Below are 16961 nucleotides of genomic sequence, written 5' to 3'. Positions count from 1 at the left end.
TGCTTTTCTTCTAAGGTTCTATTTATATAACTCACAATCTGGTAAGAACCAGAAGATTTCTTTTTTTTTTTTTTTAACTTTGTGTTTATATTTTAAACCCACAAACTGAAACAGGGTGTATTTTCTTTTTTCTCATGAGTAAAGGAAATTAATTGATGGTTTAACAGGTGTTTTTAGGACCTGATCTGATCTGAAAAACAGAAATGTAATTAGACTTTGGTTCTGATTACAACTTTTATGAGCATCACTGGAGAAAGACAAAGAGAACATAAAGTCAACCTTACACAGTATAAAGAACATTTTATTCCATTCACTCTTAAATGACTCAAAAAGGATGCGACAGTTCTTTGAAAATCCAAATATTTCTGAGCTGAGACATCAATGTTATATATATATATATATATATATATATATAACTATAGTAGATCAGTATGTGCTCTCTGTCCCTGTCCTAAAATGTGTGACAGCTCACTTTCAGCTCAGGATCTTCTCTGTAATGCAGTGCTGGCGCCCCCTACTGTCCACAACTCGCCATGCAAACGCCACCTGGTCACATGGTGCTATGACTGGATGTTAGGGCTGTAGTTCTTCCTCCATTTCTCATCTCCAGGACTTTGTGGGCCAGACCACACACATTTCCAAACTGTAATGACCATCATTTTCTCTTCTGAAATACAGCTTATTTACAACGAATATGTACAGAAAGCAAATGTTCTAAAAAAAAAAGTCACAGTGAAATGTTGCAGACAAACACACATGGTTCCACAGAAAGTTTTCATAACCTTTCAAGTTTTACAGCCTTTTTTGTTTTGCCATCATCTTCCCACCATCAATCAACCTCCGATTCTCACGGTTCTAACAGTGTTCTAACAGTTCTAACTGTGTTCTAACAGTTCTAACAGTTCTAACAGTGTTCTAACAGTTCTAACAGTGTTCTAACAGTTCTAACAGTGTTCTAATAGTTCTAACAGTTCTAACAGTGTTCTAACTGTGTTCTAACTGTGTTCTAACTGTTCTAACAGTTCTAACTGTTCTAACAGTTCTAACAGTGTTCTAACTGTGTTCTAACAGTTCTAACAGTGTTCTAATAGTTCTAACTGTTCTAACAGTTCTAACAGTGTTCTAACTGTGTTCTAACAGTGTTCTAACAGTTCTAACTGTTCTAACAGTTCTAACAGTGTTCTAATAGTTCTAACAGTGTTCTAACAGTTCTAACTGTTCTAACAGTTCTAACAGTGTTCTAACTGTGTTCTAACTGTGTTCTAACTGTTCTAACAGTTCTAACTGTGTTCTAACAGTTCTAACTGTTCTAACAGTTCTAACAGTGTTCTAACTGTGTTCTAACAGTGTTCTAACTGTTCTAACAGTTCTAACTGTTCTAACAGTTCTAACAGTGTTCTAACAGTTCTAACTGTTCTAACAGTGTTCTAACAGTGTTCTAACAGTGTTCTAACTGTGTTCTAACAGTGTTCTAACTGTGTTCTAACAGTGTTCTAACTGTTCTAACAGTTCTAACTGTTCTAACTGTTCAAACAGTGTTCTAACAGTTCTAACTGTTCTAACAGTTCTAACAGTGTTCTAACAGTTCTAACTGTTCTAATAGTTCTAACAGTGTTCTAACAGTTCTAACAGTTCTAATAGTTCTAACAGTGTTCTAACAGTTCTAACTGTGTTCTAACAGTGTTCTAACAGTGTTCTAACAGTTCTAACAGTGTTCTAACAGTTCTAACAGTTCTAATAGTGTTCTAACAGTTCTAACTGTTGTAATAGTTCTAACAGTGTTCTAACAGTTCTAACAGTTCTAACTGTTGTAATAGTTCTAACAGTGTTCTAACAGTTCTAACTGTTCTAACAGTTCTAACAGTGTTCTAACAGTTCTAACTGTTGTAATAGTTCTAACAGTGTTCTAACAGTTCTAACTGTTCTAACAGTTCTAACTGTGTTCTAACAGTTCTAACAGTGTTCTAACAGTTCTAACAGTGTTCTAACAGTTCTAACAGTGTTCTAATAGTTCTAACAGTGTTCTAACAGTTCTAATAGTTCTAACAGTGTTCTAACTGTTCTAACAGTTCTAACTGTTCTAACAGTTCTAACAGTGTTCTAACAGTTCTAACTGTTCAAATAGTTCTAACAGTTCTAACAGTGTTCTAACAGTTCTAACAGTTCTAACTGTTCTAACTGTTCTAACAGTTCTAACTGTTCTAACAGTTCTAACAGTGTTCTAATAGTTCTAACAGTTCTAACAGTGTTCTAACAGTTCTAACTGTTCTAACAGTTCTAACAGTGTTCTAACAGTTCTAACAGTTCTAACAGTTCTAACTGTTCTAATAGTTCTAACAGTTCTAACAGTGTTCTAACTGTTCTAACAGTTCTAACAGTTCTAACTGTTCTAACTGTTCTAACAGTGTTCTAACAGTGTTCTAACAGTGTTCTAACAGTGTTCTAACAGTGTTTAACCAGGAAGTTAAACTATAGCACCTTTCACACTGAGGAAGAACCCGCGTTTAATCCGCTTATTTAGCGTGTCCGCTGTTGCGTTCACACTGCCGACCCGGGCTGGCGTGTCAACTCGACTCGCCTTTCGACCCGCGTGGGACCCTAGTCTTTTTGCCGAGCCGAGTTTGGTGTGAAAGCAATTGACGCGGGTCGGACGTGGGCGTGGCGTGACGTGAGGAGTTTAAAAGACAGAATGGACAGCTGATTCAGAACAACAGCAAAAGGTGAGGACAAGTTTCACTGCAAGTTCTACTCTGCAAGTTCGAGACATTTTGCAAGATGGCCAACTGGGGAGACAAGGAGGTCCGCGAGCTCCTCAGCCTCCGAGCAGAGGACGTTATTTTCCGCCACATGTCGGGGACGGTGAAGGATGGACCTCTGCTGGAAGGCCTGGCGAGAAAGATGGGAGAGCGCGTTCTCCGCATATGTTCTTCGGCGGCATCCCACGTTGTAACCATCCACACCCCGTAAAGTAACATCTCCATGAACTGCATATACAATTGCAAAAACGAGTCCTCAAGGTGTCCCGCCATCATTTGTTTGAAAAATTTGATGCAGACGGGTGTATTTAGGCCTACCTCCGACGCATGGCTTGTGCCTACGTCATTGTACACGGCCAGCATTTTATGTGTTTCGTGTGACGCTCTGCCACTAGGCCACGCCCCCTGAACTCGGCTTCAGGCGACACGGGTCACCTAAAGGGCAGATTACAGTTCTGCGTCTATCGTCTTGACGTGTTGCTTTGCTCTGGTCGCGAACCACTTTTCATGTTATGGTTCTGCAACCTCGACCTAGAATTTCTAGTGACGCATAGCAGTTTCCCGCCAAAGCGCTAGTGGGAGCCCATTCGAGAACTCACGAGTCGCGAGAACTTCGGTGGGGGGAGTGTATATATTCCGCTGACACGCTGATCCTGGTCAACCGGAAAGGCACACCGAGGACCAATCACAGCCGCTTTTGTCTGCGCACTTCCGTTGGTGGTCTGCGTGCGTCTGTCGCGTAGTCAGGATTTTTTTGAGGTGCACGAGAACGCGCGCAGAGCCTCTGCGTGGGTGAGTGGTCAAGATTTTGACACTCGCAGAGGCTCTGCGTCCGAGCGTCAGAGGCTCTGCGTCTGAAGCATAAATCAGGCTTAACACGCCAAGCGTTCACATTGCTCGACGCGGGACGAAGTGGCAATTTGGACCTGCTAAGGCAGCGGGTCGCAGTGTGAAACAGCTTAGGAGAATTAAACCAGGAAGTTAAACCAGGAAGTTAAACCAGGAAGTTAAACCAGGAAGTTAAACCAGGAAGTTAAACCTGGAAGTTAAACCAGGAAGTTAAACCAGGAAGTTAAACCAGGAAGTTAAACCTGGAAGTTAAACCAGGAAGTTAAACCAGGAAGTTAAACCAGGAAGTTAAACCAGGAAGTTAAACCAGGAAGTTAAACCAGGAAGTTAAACCAGGAAAACATTCTGTTAACCAGAGGAGCGAGACGTGTCTGCGCTGCCTTTCTGTGCTCACAGTGTCAGACGTTAAAGGTCTTCACTTTTGGTCCAGCTTTGTGTATGTCCTCTGCTCTTTGGGCTGAACAATGTTTTAGCTTGTTAAACTTCTACCTATAAGCAATCCCATCCAGTTTATGGTTGTTTGTAGCTCAGATTTCACAGCAGTATATGGTGGAAAGGTGCATGATTCACCCGTCTGTGTTGTCACCGCCTCACACCACGCATAGCTTGACTGCCTGATGAACTAAGCCGTGTTTAAAATCATACTGCAGTCCTTAAATGTGCTCACATTTATAACTCTATGTGGAAGATAACTGGGGTAATGAAATGTAACTGGAGACACAGGTAATGGTGTTCTCAGGATCCTCGTCGGCCTGTGTCAGACTGAAGGTTTCCGACCGCCTCTGAGGCAGGTATCCCCCGGAGGATCCCACCCTGAGCGTCTCTGAGCCGGGCCGCTGATCCGCTCTCTGCACCATCAGGTTATACGTTGGGTTGGGAAACGTTCCTCTGAATGGAGAAGAAGGTAAACCTGAATGAGATGGGACGGTGCGCACATGGAGGGGCGGTGGGGTGCGCTTTCCAAGGGGGTCGTTGTAGTAACAAGGATTCTGTGCAACATGCATCCTGGGGCTGATATAATCAGTCACCAGAGGTTCAGATTTATACAGCAGCTGTGGAATATCCATTTTTTCCTCACTGTGGTCGGTGTGAAAGGAAGTAAAACTGTGTACAGCCTGTAGGACAGAAAAACAGCAGCTCAGACTGAGACTCACAGCTGCTAAAACAAAGACAAATGGAACCGCCTACATCTGGGAAATCAGTACTCACAGGCGCCACCAACACTGGCTTCGGGATCGGAGGATAGACCTTCTCTTTGATGCTATATGATGTAAAAATGCATGAAAAATCAGTCTCACAAATAAGTTAACAAAAGAGTCAAATTTCATAGAAAAATGGATGACTGTTCGCTCACTGTTCCCAGTGTCTGTAGCAGAAGATGGTGAAGAAGGAGAGGAGAACAAAAGCTATCCCCAGCGAAATGAACATCGACTTCATCAGGTTATCTGCTCGAGAACGGAAACAGCACAGATCAAAATCAAATGTATTTTAATGCTTCTTCCACTCCCTGCTGCAATGCTTTTATTTTATGTAAAGCACTTTGAATTGTTTGTACATGAAATGTGCTATATAAATAAATTTGATTTGATTTGATTTGATAAAGTTCTGCACAGATGTGCACAGATGTGCACATTCAACAAAGTAGTCGGTCAAATCTACGATTCAACTTTGATGTTTGTTTTACTACAAAAAAAAAAAGAGTATTTCTGCGTCACCGTGTTGGTGGGAAAGAGATGTGAAGCAACGTACTCTGGGAGCGCAGAGTGGCCGTGATGCCCTCGCTGCAGCACTCTCCCAGGCCCGTGCGCGCCGTCACCGTGAACGTGAGCGTCTGCGCCTGCAGGTTCGGCGCTCTCAGGCTGGTGGCCTCAGGACGGTCTGAACCAAGAGAAAACCAACGGCTCAGAATATCCCACAAGTCCTCATCCAACCAATAAAGAACAACATCTTCAACATTCCAACTCCAAATTTACATAAAATAAAGTTAGATGATTTGGACCTAGTAAGTGAAAAATGTAACAATAAATGTTTAAGACAGTATTCAGTAAACACCTTATATCCAGGTGTAGCAAAAAGCTCATTCATTCTTAGAGATTATAACAAATCTGAAAAATCAACCATTAGGACAAAATACTTAATGTTCCCCAAAATGTAAAGAAGTTCATTTAAAAATACATCTATCCCTGAAAAATGAATTTTTAAAAAGAAGATTTAAATTTGTTGTAGAAAACTGCAAATAAAAGGATAAAAATATATAAAAATATATAAAATAAAAATTATATATATAAAATATATTTTAAAAAAATTGCAAAAAAATCTGGAAACAACAGAACACCTATTTTATGAATGTGAGACTGTCCAAAATTTGTGGAAATCTCTCCATGACTTATTTTTGTCCAGTTCCATAAACACTGATTTCTGGTCTTTTCAAACCATCCAAGTAAGTGTAATCCTCAAAGATAAAAAAAAAACCTTTGAAAGCACCTGTTGATAATCCCACGTATCCATCAAAATGATCCTCCATGGGAATGTTGTCATTTCTTCTGTGATTAAGGTGGGAGTTCGTATATTTCCACAGTGTTGCAGTACCTGTGCTCACATTGAAGTCTTTCCCATCGTCCCGGTAGCTCAGGATGTAGCCTCGGATGGAAGCAGTCAGCGTCCTCAGAGGAAGAGGGTCCCAGGATATCTCAGCATCCGAGTCCAGCTCTTTAAATTTTAGCTGTTTAAACAGCTTCTCTTCGATTCCTAACAAAATGAGGCACGGATTAAACACTTTTCAGTAAAAAAACAGCAGAATATTGTGAAAGGAATCGTTGGGTTCTGTCCTACTCGTCTCCCTGGCGTATCCCTCCCTTTCCTCCAGCAGCACCGGAGCTCCCTGGGTGCAGGCGTACACTGACAGCCAGTATCTCCGTCCATCCTGGAAGTTTTCTGAGAAATAACAGATTACACGCCTTACTTCTGACTGGCACTGCACACACAGCTGTGGACTGTTCTTTTTTTATTACTTATTTATTTATTTTTATTCATTTTATTTTTTTAATCTATTTTTATTTATTTATTTATTTATTTATTTTTATTTATTTTTATTTGTAATTAATTAATTAATTAATATTTATTTCTATTTAATTATTTTTTTATCTATTTTTATTTATTTGTTTATTTATTTTTTAATTTATTTTAATTTATTTTTATTTGTGATTAATTAATTAATTAATATTTATTTCTATTTAATTAATTTTTTATCTATTTTTATTTATTTATTTATTTATTTATTTATTTATTCATGTATTTATTTTTGTTCATGTATTTTTATTTTTTTAAAGCTGTGGACTGTTTTATAGGCTGAGCATCACCTGAAGTTATGCGGGCACCGGTCTGATTGGAGGGCAGTTTCAGCCACTCCACGACGCCGCTGGCAGCTGCAGGACGCCAGTCCACGATGTACCCACAGCTCGCCGCTGGACTCTCAGCCCACCACAGGTCGAAGCCTCCGTTGGTGCCATCGATCCAAGAAGTGTTCACTCTGGTTTTCTCTGAAAGGGAAGACTTTAAATCTTAGATTTCACAGGTTAATCACGCTGATGAGAGAAATTATTCATCATTTTGTCCCCTGTTTTTGCTTAATATCTAATTGTGTGACTGAGCAAGTGGAGTCTGTGTCACGGAAGTAACCAAGAACCCCCCTAACATCGTGTCTGAAGACTCTGAATCAAATCAAATCAAATCAAATTTATTTATACAGCACATTTCATGTACAAACAATTCAAAGTGCTTCACATAAAATAAAAGCATTGCAGCAGGGAGGGCAGATTAACAGAAGCCACTTTCATTGAAATACATGATAGTATTAGAGTTTCACAGCGTTTAAAGGAGTGTGTGAATATGTGAAATAAACCTGATCTCTGAGGGCAGAAACACGGGGCAAACATCAGGCACCGAGCTAATTTAATTCCAAAAGAAATGTACGTGTTAGTCAGATCATGGTCTGTTATCTACCACCTCTGGAGCTCGTCTTAGACTTATTCAATTTAAGGAAAAGAATACAATTCTCTATCCAAATTGTATTCGGAAGTGGAAGACAAATGTGATAAATGTTTTTTCTTTGTCCTGATCCGAAAGGTTTCTTTTTTCGGGTTATTTTTCCATCATGTCCACTGTTCTTGGGGTAAATATTCAACCATGCCCTCTGGTTGCCATATATCCTGACCCCTCACTTGCATTTAACTCCACACAAAAGGATGTTATAGCATTCACTTCCTTACCAGCAAGACGTTTATTATTGTTGCTAAATATCCTTCTATTTCCCGGTGGCTTAAAGATGTCGTGTTTTTTTAAATTAAAACTTGAGAAAATTAAATATACGCTGAGAGGATGTACAGTCAAATATTTTCACAAATGGCAACCCTTTATTTCCCATTTCACTAATTTAGAGGTACTACCTGATTCAATGTGTGCCTGTTACTGTTATACCTTTTATATTGCATAAATAACCAGTAGTAATAATAATAATAATTAAAAATTGTTAATACTGTTCAGATACCTTATACATTTTCTTTTATTCTCATTTTATATTTTTTATTCATTTTTATTCATATTTCATTTTTAATTTTAATTATCTTTTTATTGGTAGCAGGACAAGGAAGAACTTCACTGCACATTGTACTGTGTATGATTGTGTATGTGACAAATAAAACTATCTTGAATCTTGAATCTTGTATGGGGGGGGGGTTGTTCACTGTTTATTACTCTGTAAATTAATTTAATTATTTTCTTCTACATTTTTATCAGAGTGTTTTTGTTTTGTTTTACGTATGTAATCGATTACATATGTGTGTGTTAAAAAAAAAAGAAACGGCAAATTGTATGTCTGAAACTTAAAGTATTGTATTGTAGCTTTCAATAAAAATATTTAAAGATAAATAATAGATGATGGTCTGTTATGGGATGCCTCTCAGGAGCATTAACAGGTCAGAACTGAAGGAGGTTCTCACAGCGAGTCTTTAATTCTTCGTACCTGAACTGACGCTTGGAGCGATGATGCTGGATGGGGATGAGCTGCCGTAAATGTTCCGAGCCGTTACCGTGACAACGAGCTCCTCTCTGGTGTCCAAACTGAGCGTGAGACTGCGCTTGGTGTGAGGCACTTTGGTTACGTTTGGTTGATCTCTCTCGCCGGTCTTTGCCCAGGTCACCTCAAAGTCCGTGATGTTTCCATGACTCTGATTGGCCAGCGGCATCTGCACGGATAACTTCGGTTTAAATGCCACTAAAATGTATTTATCGTGCTTAAACTCTAACAACAGTTCGTATTAATCCTGTAAATAACCTTCAAAATAAATTTAAAAAAAAACTCCTGCATTTACTGCCAAGTTGAATTGTCTTCTCAGCGTAGTAGTTCCAGTCTAAAATATCACTTAAAGGCAAAACACACAACTGATAGCAGCAAGTCATTCAAGGAAACAGACAGTGGAGCGAGGCTTCTACATAAAAACTACAGAAAGATGCTGATGTTAAAAGTGTGTTTGCACAACAAATGTTATGGCACTTTCATTCATATGGCAGCACATTTAAAATAAAGCTAAATGCTAAAAGCTATACACTACTTTTGGATTCATTTTTGGATTCTGCGTACAAATGCAATTAATCGTGATTAATCAGGGAAATCATGTGATTAATTAGATTAAACATTTTAATCGTTGCCCTAATGTTAACACATATCAAACAGTTTTAGCCTGTTAGAGTTCATTCTTAACTGTCCAATTTGATAGAATTCAACACATTTACTGTTTAGAAACTGAGATTTCATTTTACGTGTTAATATTGTGATTTAAGAATAATGTGGCTCACCGTCCAAATGATCTCGATCTGGCTTTTCTTCTTCTGCATCCAAACATCGAGCGCATCTGGAACTGTGATGCAAACAGATCAAACTCTGGACTTCCATGTTTTTCTGTTTCTTTGCTTCTTATTTGATGACAAACACTCACCATCACCCTCTGTGTGGAAGTCGATGCTGTCGCTCCAGTCTCCCCATTTCCAGAAGTACTGAGCCGTTCCACATCGTAGTTTCACTTTATAGTTCCAGTTTGGGATCAAGTTGTCCAAAAGTGCAACTTTCAGGCCGACTCCAAAGTCTTCAGTCTGGAAACACAGTGTGGATAAAAGTGAGTGGAGATGAGAGAGATTTTTACTTAATAGAATAGAAAAATACTTTATTCATCCCCCAATGGGGGAAATTCAAATTAGTCAAGTAGCTCAAAAAAATTACAAATATTTACAATTATTGTATATTAGCAATAACAATAGTAATACCAATTCTAATAAAAATATTACTACTACTAATAATAATAATAAAAATAAATGACTAAATAAATAAATAGAAAATAAAAAAAAACAATCAATCAATTTGAGAAGAATTCAATTAAATTAAAATATTTACAATTATTGTATATTAGCAATAACAATAGTAATACCAATTCTAATAAAAAATATTACTACTACTAATAATAATAAATGACTAAATAAATAAATAAATAATAACAAAATCAATCAATCAATTTGAGAAGAATTAAATTAAATTAAAAATATTTACAATGATTGTAAATTAGAACATAAATAAATAAATAAATGTGAGAAGAACTCAGCAGTCACTGTTAAAAAGCCTTATAGCTGTGGGAACAGAGGACCTCCTGAACCTCTCAGTCCTAATCATATTTTAACTACTGATTTTATCTGTTGTTCTTATTACTTTCTTTTATGTTTAAAATTTAAATCGTGCTTTTTATTTCTACTGTTTTAATGTCTCTGTAAAGCACCTTGTTGTTAAATTGTGCCGTACAGATAAACCTGCCTTTTGATTAACTTACTGTGGTATTTCCGTCACCATCGCTAACATCTAACTGGCACGTTAGATTGAGGTGGTTGTACTTCGGCACCGTCCAGCTCCACTGCAGGCGCACATTTCTGGGGTTCACATCTGAAGCGGTGACTCCGTCTGGAGCAAACATGTGTACTGAAAAAAAAACAGCTGTCAGTTCAGTTTATGAAAAGCAGCCATTTTGGTTCAGGAAGTGGTAAATTTGTTCATGAAGCTTCACCTCTTTTTGTCAGGTCTGCACGGTCACGGAGCTCCAACTTTCCGACCTTATTTTGCACTGTTAAGGTCCAGTTTTGTTCTCCGGCTTTCACTTCCGTCTTTTGCAAACATCTTCCATCAGATCCTGAACACTTCCTGAAACACAAAAAGGAATCTGCTTCATTTGCTCCTACAGCGTTAAGATGGAGGCCATTAAAACTACTAATAACATTTCCCTTTGGGATGAATGAAGTTCATTTTAATTTAATTTAAAACTTTCAATTTGTCAGCAAATTGGTTCCAGTTTGGGAGGCAGAGCCTTCAGTTATCAGGCCCCTCTCTGTGGAACCAGCTGCCAGTTTGGGAGGCAGAGCCTTCAGTTATCAGGCCCCTCTCTGTGGAACCAGCTGCCAGTTTGGGAGGCAGAGCCTTCAGTTATCGGGCCCCTCTCTGTGGAACCAGCTGCCAGTTTGGGAGGCAGAGCCTTCAGTTATCAGGCCCCTCTCTGTGGAACCAGCTGCCAGTTTGGGAGGCAGAGCCTTCAGTTATCAGGCCCCTCTCTGTGGAACCAGCTGCCAGTTTGGGAGGCAGAGCCTTCAGTTATCAGGCCCCTCTCTGTGGAACCAGCTGCCAGTTTGGGAGGCAGAGCCTTCAGTTATCAGGCCCCTCTCTGTGGAACCAGCTGCCAGTTTGGGTGGCAGAGCCTTCAGTTATCAGGCCCCTCTCTGTGGAACCAGCTGCCAGTTTGGGAGGCAGAGCCTTCAGTTATCGGGCCCCTCTCTGTGGAACCAGCTGCCAGTTTGGGAGGCAGAGCCTTCAGTTATCGGGCCCCTATCTGCTGATTCATGAATGAATTTTGAATGCAATGAATTGGATTTGATTGGATTGCATCTTTAAAGTGCCCTGAGATGACATTTGGCTCGATATAAACAAGATTTAATCGAATTGAATTGCATTTTATGGACATTTACTCACTTCCACTCCAGTTTTAATGTCAGTATAGTTTTTTTCATACCTTCCGAGCAGCTGATACTCAGTTGGATTCCAGGGCTTCACTGTTCCCACAGTCCAGTGACACACAACTGATTCCATATCCTGCGTCTCACACCGAAGATCTTTGGGTGGATCTGATTATGGAACAAAAGAAAAAGAGACAGCGTTTATCAACAGGATTTACTGAATGAAACCAAATGTTCCGCTGCTGAGTCGTACTTACAAACAAAGAAAGTAGTAGCTCCGTAGCCCCCCAGGTTAGTTTTACATTTCACATCCAGGATCTCCTCCCGGTGAAAGCTGAAGCTCAGGGCGTACGTCTGATTTCTGATCTCCATGATGCTCGTGTTAATGCTTCTGTAACCACTCAGATACATTTTCTCAAAGCTTTGCCCGTCCGGTACGAAGCAGCAGAAAGTGGCCACGCTTCCAACTTCAAAATATCTGTCCTGTGGGTAAACACGGATTTTTGGGCTTGTGATTCCTGGAAAAACAACGAGGAGACACAATCAGCCCGACGTGTGACACTGAAAGAAATAGGATTTAACCCTTTGTGAGGTCTTAACATTGTGTTTACTCCCTTTGTCCTACGGGTCAGAAATGAGCCGCCCTACCAAAGCCCCAAAATAAAGCAACTTAATTGAATTTTAAATCCAAAATCTATTTTGTATGATGAAACCACCTGTTATTTATCTATTCAACTCAATTCAACACATTTTTTATCATGTATTTTTTGTTACACAATACAAAAAGACAATCAGCAGTTTTCAGGATTACACTTTTTTTTTTTAAACCACAAACCAGCTGTCAGCTGGACCAACAGTTTTCTTGTTTTCTCAGTTTTCTTTTACATAATAAAGATTTATTATTGCTGTTATATAAATGTGAAGTAATTACTTCTGAATAAATTATATTGAAAGGGGAAAAAACAGTGAACTTTTTTCTGGTGTTTAAATGTTTTTATAATTAACGGGTCAAAAATGACCCATAAGACAATCTTTGTACCCTAGTGGTGTACAGCCCACATGGAAACATGAACAAAAATAAAGTGTGGCTTTTTCTAATGATGGGGTCCCTTTAGGAAAAGTCAGAACATTTCAAGTTGGAAAAAGATAGTTTAAGGTATTTTTTCTGCAGCTAAACATGGTGGTGGCTCACTTTGGACCCGCAGGACAACAGGAGGGTTAATCTGAGGTGAATGCTCACCAGAGAGCGTCCTCTCCTGGCTCCTTGGGCGGGTGTGATTGTTGTATCTGGAAGTCAGCCGGACTGAATGAGTAGCACACTCTAAGGGAAAACGGGAGGTCCAGCTCCAGGAGTGAGTCGATCCGATCCGCTCGGGTGTCACAGTCACTTCATCCTGAAACATTTCAGTTTATTCGTCTGAAAGTTGTGATTAAAGTCGGCCATGCTGGTCTGTTGCTGTCGGTGAACTCACATGATGTTCTTCCTGGTCTGCTATGAGAACCGTCAGCTCATAGGTGAGCGGGTCACGCAGAGCTGAGCATGACGGGTCATCTTCCCATGTCAGCAGCAGCTTCTGAGCCGAGCTGTTCAGAGCCAGATTCTGAGGTCCGCAGTCCAAAACACCTGAAACTAAACAACAGCCGATGTACTGACTATCTGTCTATGAAAATAATGGAAAAAACTGGAGCTGGGCGAATTAACTCCTTATTATCGTGAGTTAACTCGTTATTATCGTGATTTAACTCGTTATTATCGTGAGTTAACTCGTTATTATCGTGAGTTAACTCGTTATTATCGTGATTTAACTCGTTATTATTGTGAGTTAACTCGTTATTATCGTGATTTAACTCGTTATTATCGCGAGTTAACTCGTTATTATCGTGAGTTAACTCGTTATTATCGTGATTTAACTCGTTATTATTGTGAGTTAACTCGTTATTATCGTGAGTTAACTCGTTATTATCGTGAGTTAACTCGTTATTATCGTGAGTTAACTCGTTATTATCGTGATTTAACTCGTTATTATTGTGAGTTAACTCGTTATTATCGCGAGTTAACTCGTTATTATCGAGTTAACTCGTTAATTTTTTAACGCTGATAAATATCTTATCGCGCATTAACGCAGGTTTTATTATTTATTTTATTATTGTAAAAGTCTGTCGCTCACAGGCTTTTATTTTGTAAAAGTCTGTTGCTCACAGGCTTTTATTTTGTAAAAGTCTGAAGCTCACAGGCTTTTATTTTGTAAAAGTCTGTTGCTCACAGGCTTTTATTCTGTAAAAGTCTGTTGCTCACAGGCTTTTATTTTGTAAAAGTATGCTGCTCACAGGCTTTTATTTTGTAAAACTCTGTTGCTGTCTGCTGTGGAACAGGAAAAGAAAGTAATCGGTGGATCCACCAAACATGGAGAAGGGTACGGAACTTTTACTCGGCCATTTTCATTTTAAAGTTCTTCCAGACGGCGGAGTCGACAGAACCAAAGTCATCTGTAAACACAGCCAAGTTGAATTGTCTTCTCAGCGTAGTAGTTCCAGTCTAAAATATCACTTAAAGGCAAAACACACAACTGATAGCAGCAAGTCATTCAAGGAAACAGACAGTGGAGCGAGGCTTCTACATAAAAACTACAGAAAGATGCTGATGTTAAAAGTGTGTTTGCACAACAAATGTTATGGCACTTTCATTCATATGGCAGCACATTTAAAATAAAGCTAAATGCTAAAAGCTATACACTACTTTTGGATTCATTTTTGGATTCTGCGTACAAATGCGATTAATCGTGATTAATCAGGGAAATCATGTGATTAATTAGATTAAACATTTTAATCTAATTTCATTCATATTTCAAAATAAAAATGGCCGAGTAAAAGTTCCGTACCCTTCTCCATGTTTGGTGGATCCGCCGATTACTTTCTTTTCCTGTTCCACAGCAGACAGCAGCAGACTTTTACAAAATAAAATAAATAATAAAACCTGCGTTAATGCGCGATAAAATATTTATCAACGTTAAATAATTAACAAGTTAATGCGATAATAACGAGTTAACTCGCCCAGCCCTATGAGAAACATAAATTGGAAACAAAGGGAAGGGAAAGTATCCTTCAAAGAGAAGAATAAACTCAAAGTCTATCGATGCTGAAAGCTTTTTGGTATTTGGGATAATTCCAAAGAGGACGACGTGCCGGGAAGAAAAAAGGCTGATTGTCAAATCTAAAGTCTTCCACGAACCTCTGAAAGAGTTCCGGAGCTTCGGTTCTGCTGGAAATAAAATAACTAACAATGAAACATACGGTAAATCTTTTTTCCAGTAGAAAATAAGCTCTATTAAAAGCCTTCATTTCAGGTTTAAACACAGCAGTTTCACCTTCACAGCTCTGAGATCAGAACCTTTCTCTGGTGTAATGTTTGTTCTGCGTTCATGTTGTGTGGAAACACTAACACACATTATTCAGAGTTATGAAGAATCCAGGGAGTAACTCACCATTTTCTTCCCCATGTGAACTCCTCCAGAGCAGCGGCAGCAGCAACAGCCAGGTCATCATTTTTACTGTCGCTGTCATTCAGGAACTGCAGCTGTGATCTCTGCAGAAATAAAACTGAATTCACTGGGTTATAATCGCTCCTGGAGAGGTTTTACCAGGTAAAGTGAAACACTTACATGAACAGGACCGACTGGCTCCTCCTGACAGATCCATTTTGGTGTGAAAGCTGAGCTGAAAGGCTCCTGGTGTCGGATTACTCCCTGAAACCGCAGCCAATGAGACATGCTTTGGAAATCTATTGATGATGAAATCCATGTGGAAATGAAGCCGCTGTATTCTGGTAACTGTGAGTCAGCTAGAGCTTTCAGATGCTTGGAAAGGAGTTACAAGTTTCCTCTCAGGGAAACACTCAACAGTTTGCATGAACACGGACTGCAGCCGAGTTTTCTCAGCTTCACGGAGGAAACTGAGGCCACAGGTGTGCCGAGATGAAACAGTTCAAGGGAAAGTGCAACAAGATTTCATAACCGACTGCGTGGGAATGTTCACACTTTAACAACAGCTCCCAAACTGCATTTTACTGCTTCTTTCACTCAGTGGGGTCACATGGCTCTGAAAGGATCGGATTATTGGCTAAATGACAATCAGACTGAGTTATTAAGTGCATGTAGACACCTTAATCTGACGAAGAACTGGATTGGATTATTATTATTAATAAAATACATTTACATATACAATATATTCAGTGATTTTCTAAATCCAGCTCATGCAGTAGTCCTCCAACACTGAGCTGACAGGACATGAAACTGCTCATATGCATGGAAAGGTTTCCTGAGAAGAACCTTTTAATGTTGCAGTTTCTCTGAGGAAAAAGTGTTGAAAGGAACTTATTCCCTTCATGTCATTCTAAAAGCTTCACGCCTCACACTCGCTACAGATTTATGGTGTCCGGGGAACACAAATGTTAACCGTTTCAGTTCAACAGGAGTTTAATATACTGAGAAGTTAAGGCAGTTTGGGGTTAAACTCCAAACATATCATTTCATGGACCAGCTGAATCAAAATAAACATCTTAAAAAGTTCCCGCCCTCCCTTCGTCATTTACTGAGAAACTTGGCAGATGTCTGAAATTCCTAGGAAAGAGCGGATGTGGGCCGTTCCAGTTAGGCTGTGTGTGCATGTGTGTGCATGTGTGTGTGCATGTGTGTGTGCAGGAGGGAGTCAGACGGGGAAGTGAAAGATAAACATGTGTCAGAGTGGGCGTGTTGGTCTGCGTTCTGCAGCCACACACAGAACATCATGTTTTCTCAGGTCTGAGGAACTCTGAGGCAGCCAGTGAATATGCAGCATTGAGCTTCTAAAGAGTCGATATTCAGCTGCGGTGCAGATGTGAACCGTGTTCTTAAATCTGCTGAAAAGTTGAAACAACCTCTGGGAAATGATAACAAATCATTGGACTTTCCAAGTGTGTCAATTATTTTAAGATTCTGGCATCAAAGCATCAATATTTGACTTATTTGAATATATTTGACACATCACATCTGTGGTTTCCTCCATTAATCATCAACAAGGATGGACGTAGGTGCAGGAAGTATGTTCTTTATGTTCTTAGGGTCCCATTCTGCAAAAGACCAGCGAACTAAAGAGCTTTGAGGTCATTTTTTTGGTGTGTAAATCAGCTGTCTATAGTAAACAAAAAAAATTCCTTCAAAAATACTAATAAATACTGCATACTCATCGATTAGACAGTATGCAGAGCGTTTACCCACAATGCATTTCCCTCCTGCCCGAGCCGAAAGCTCTAAACTCTGTAAACTTTAGCAACATTTGAAA

General features: G+C 39.4%; 1 protein-coding gene across 2 annotated transcripts; it reads right to left on the bottom strand.

Annotated features, from left to right (window-relative positions):
- Positions 1-252: 252 nt before the first annotated feature.
- LOC142372808 (leukemia inhibitory factor receptor-like) lies at positions 253-15590 on the bottom strand. 2 transcript variants are annotated; one of them, XM_075455782.1, is made up of 18 exons: positions 15305-15590; positions 15128-15228; positions 13118-13275; positions 12886-13039; positions 11903-12163; positions 11702-11813; positions 10709-10842; positions 10478-10623; positions 9599-9752; positions 9459-9520; positions 8626-8848; positions 6965-7144; positions 6438-6539; positions 6195-6353; positions 5355-5483; positions 4960-5050; positions 4815-4866; positions 253-4720 (listed from the first exon to the last, which is right to left on the bottom strand). In XM_075455782.1, the coding sequence occupies exons 2-18, from the start codon at positions 15204-15206 to the stop codon at positions 4283-4285; spliced, it is 2634 nt and encodes an 877-aa protein (XP_075311897.1). In that variant the 5' UTR covers positions 15207-15228; positions 15305-15590; the 3' UTR covers positions 253-4282. The 2 variants fall into 2 exon arrangements, with proteins under 2 accessions (XP_075311897.1, XP_075311898.1); XM_075455783.1 differs by lacking the exon at positions 15305-15590 and having other exon boundaries at positions 15128-15294.
- Positions 15591-16961: the final 1371 nt, after the last annotated feature.

This window comes from Odontesthes bonariensis, chromosome 22 (genome assembly GCF_027942865.1).
Source record: "Odontesthes bonariensis isolate fOdoBon6 chromosome 22, fOdoBon6.hap1, whole genome shotgun sequence".
In the NCBI taxonomy this organism is placed as follows: domain Eukaryota; kingdom Metazoa; phylum Chordata; class Actinopteri; order Atheriniformes; family Atherinopsidae; genus Odontesthes; species Odontesthes bonariensis.
This window is presented reverse-complemented; position numbering and strand designations above follow the sequence as displayed.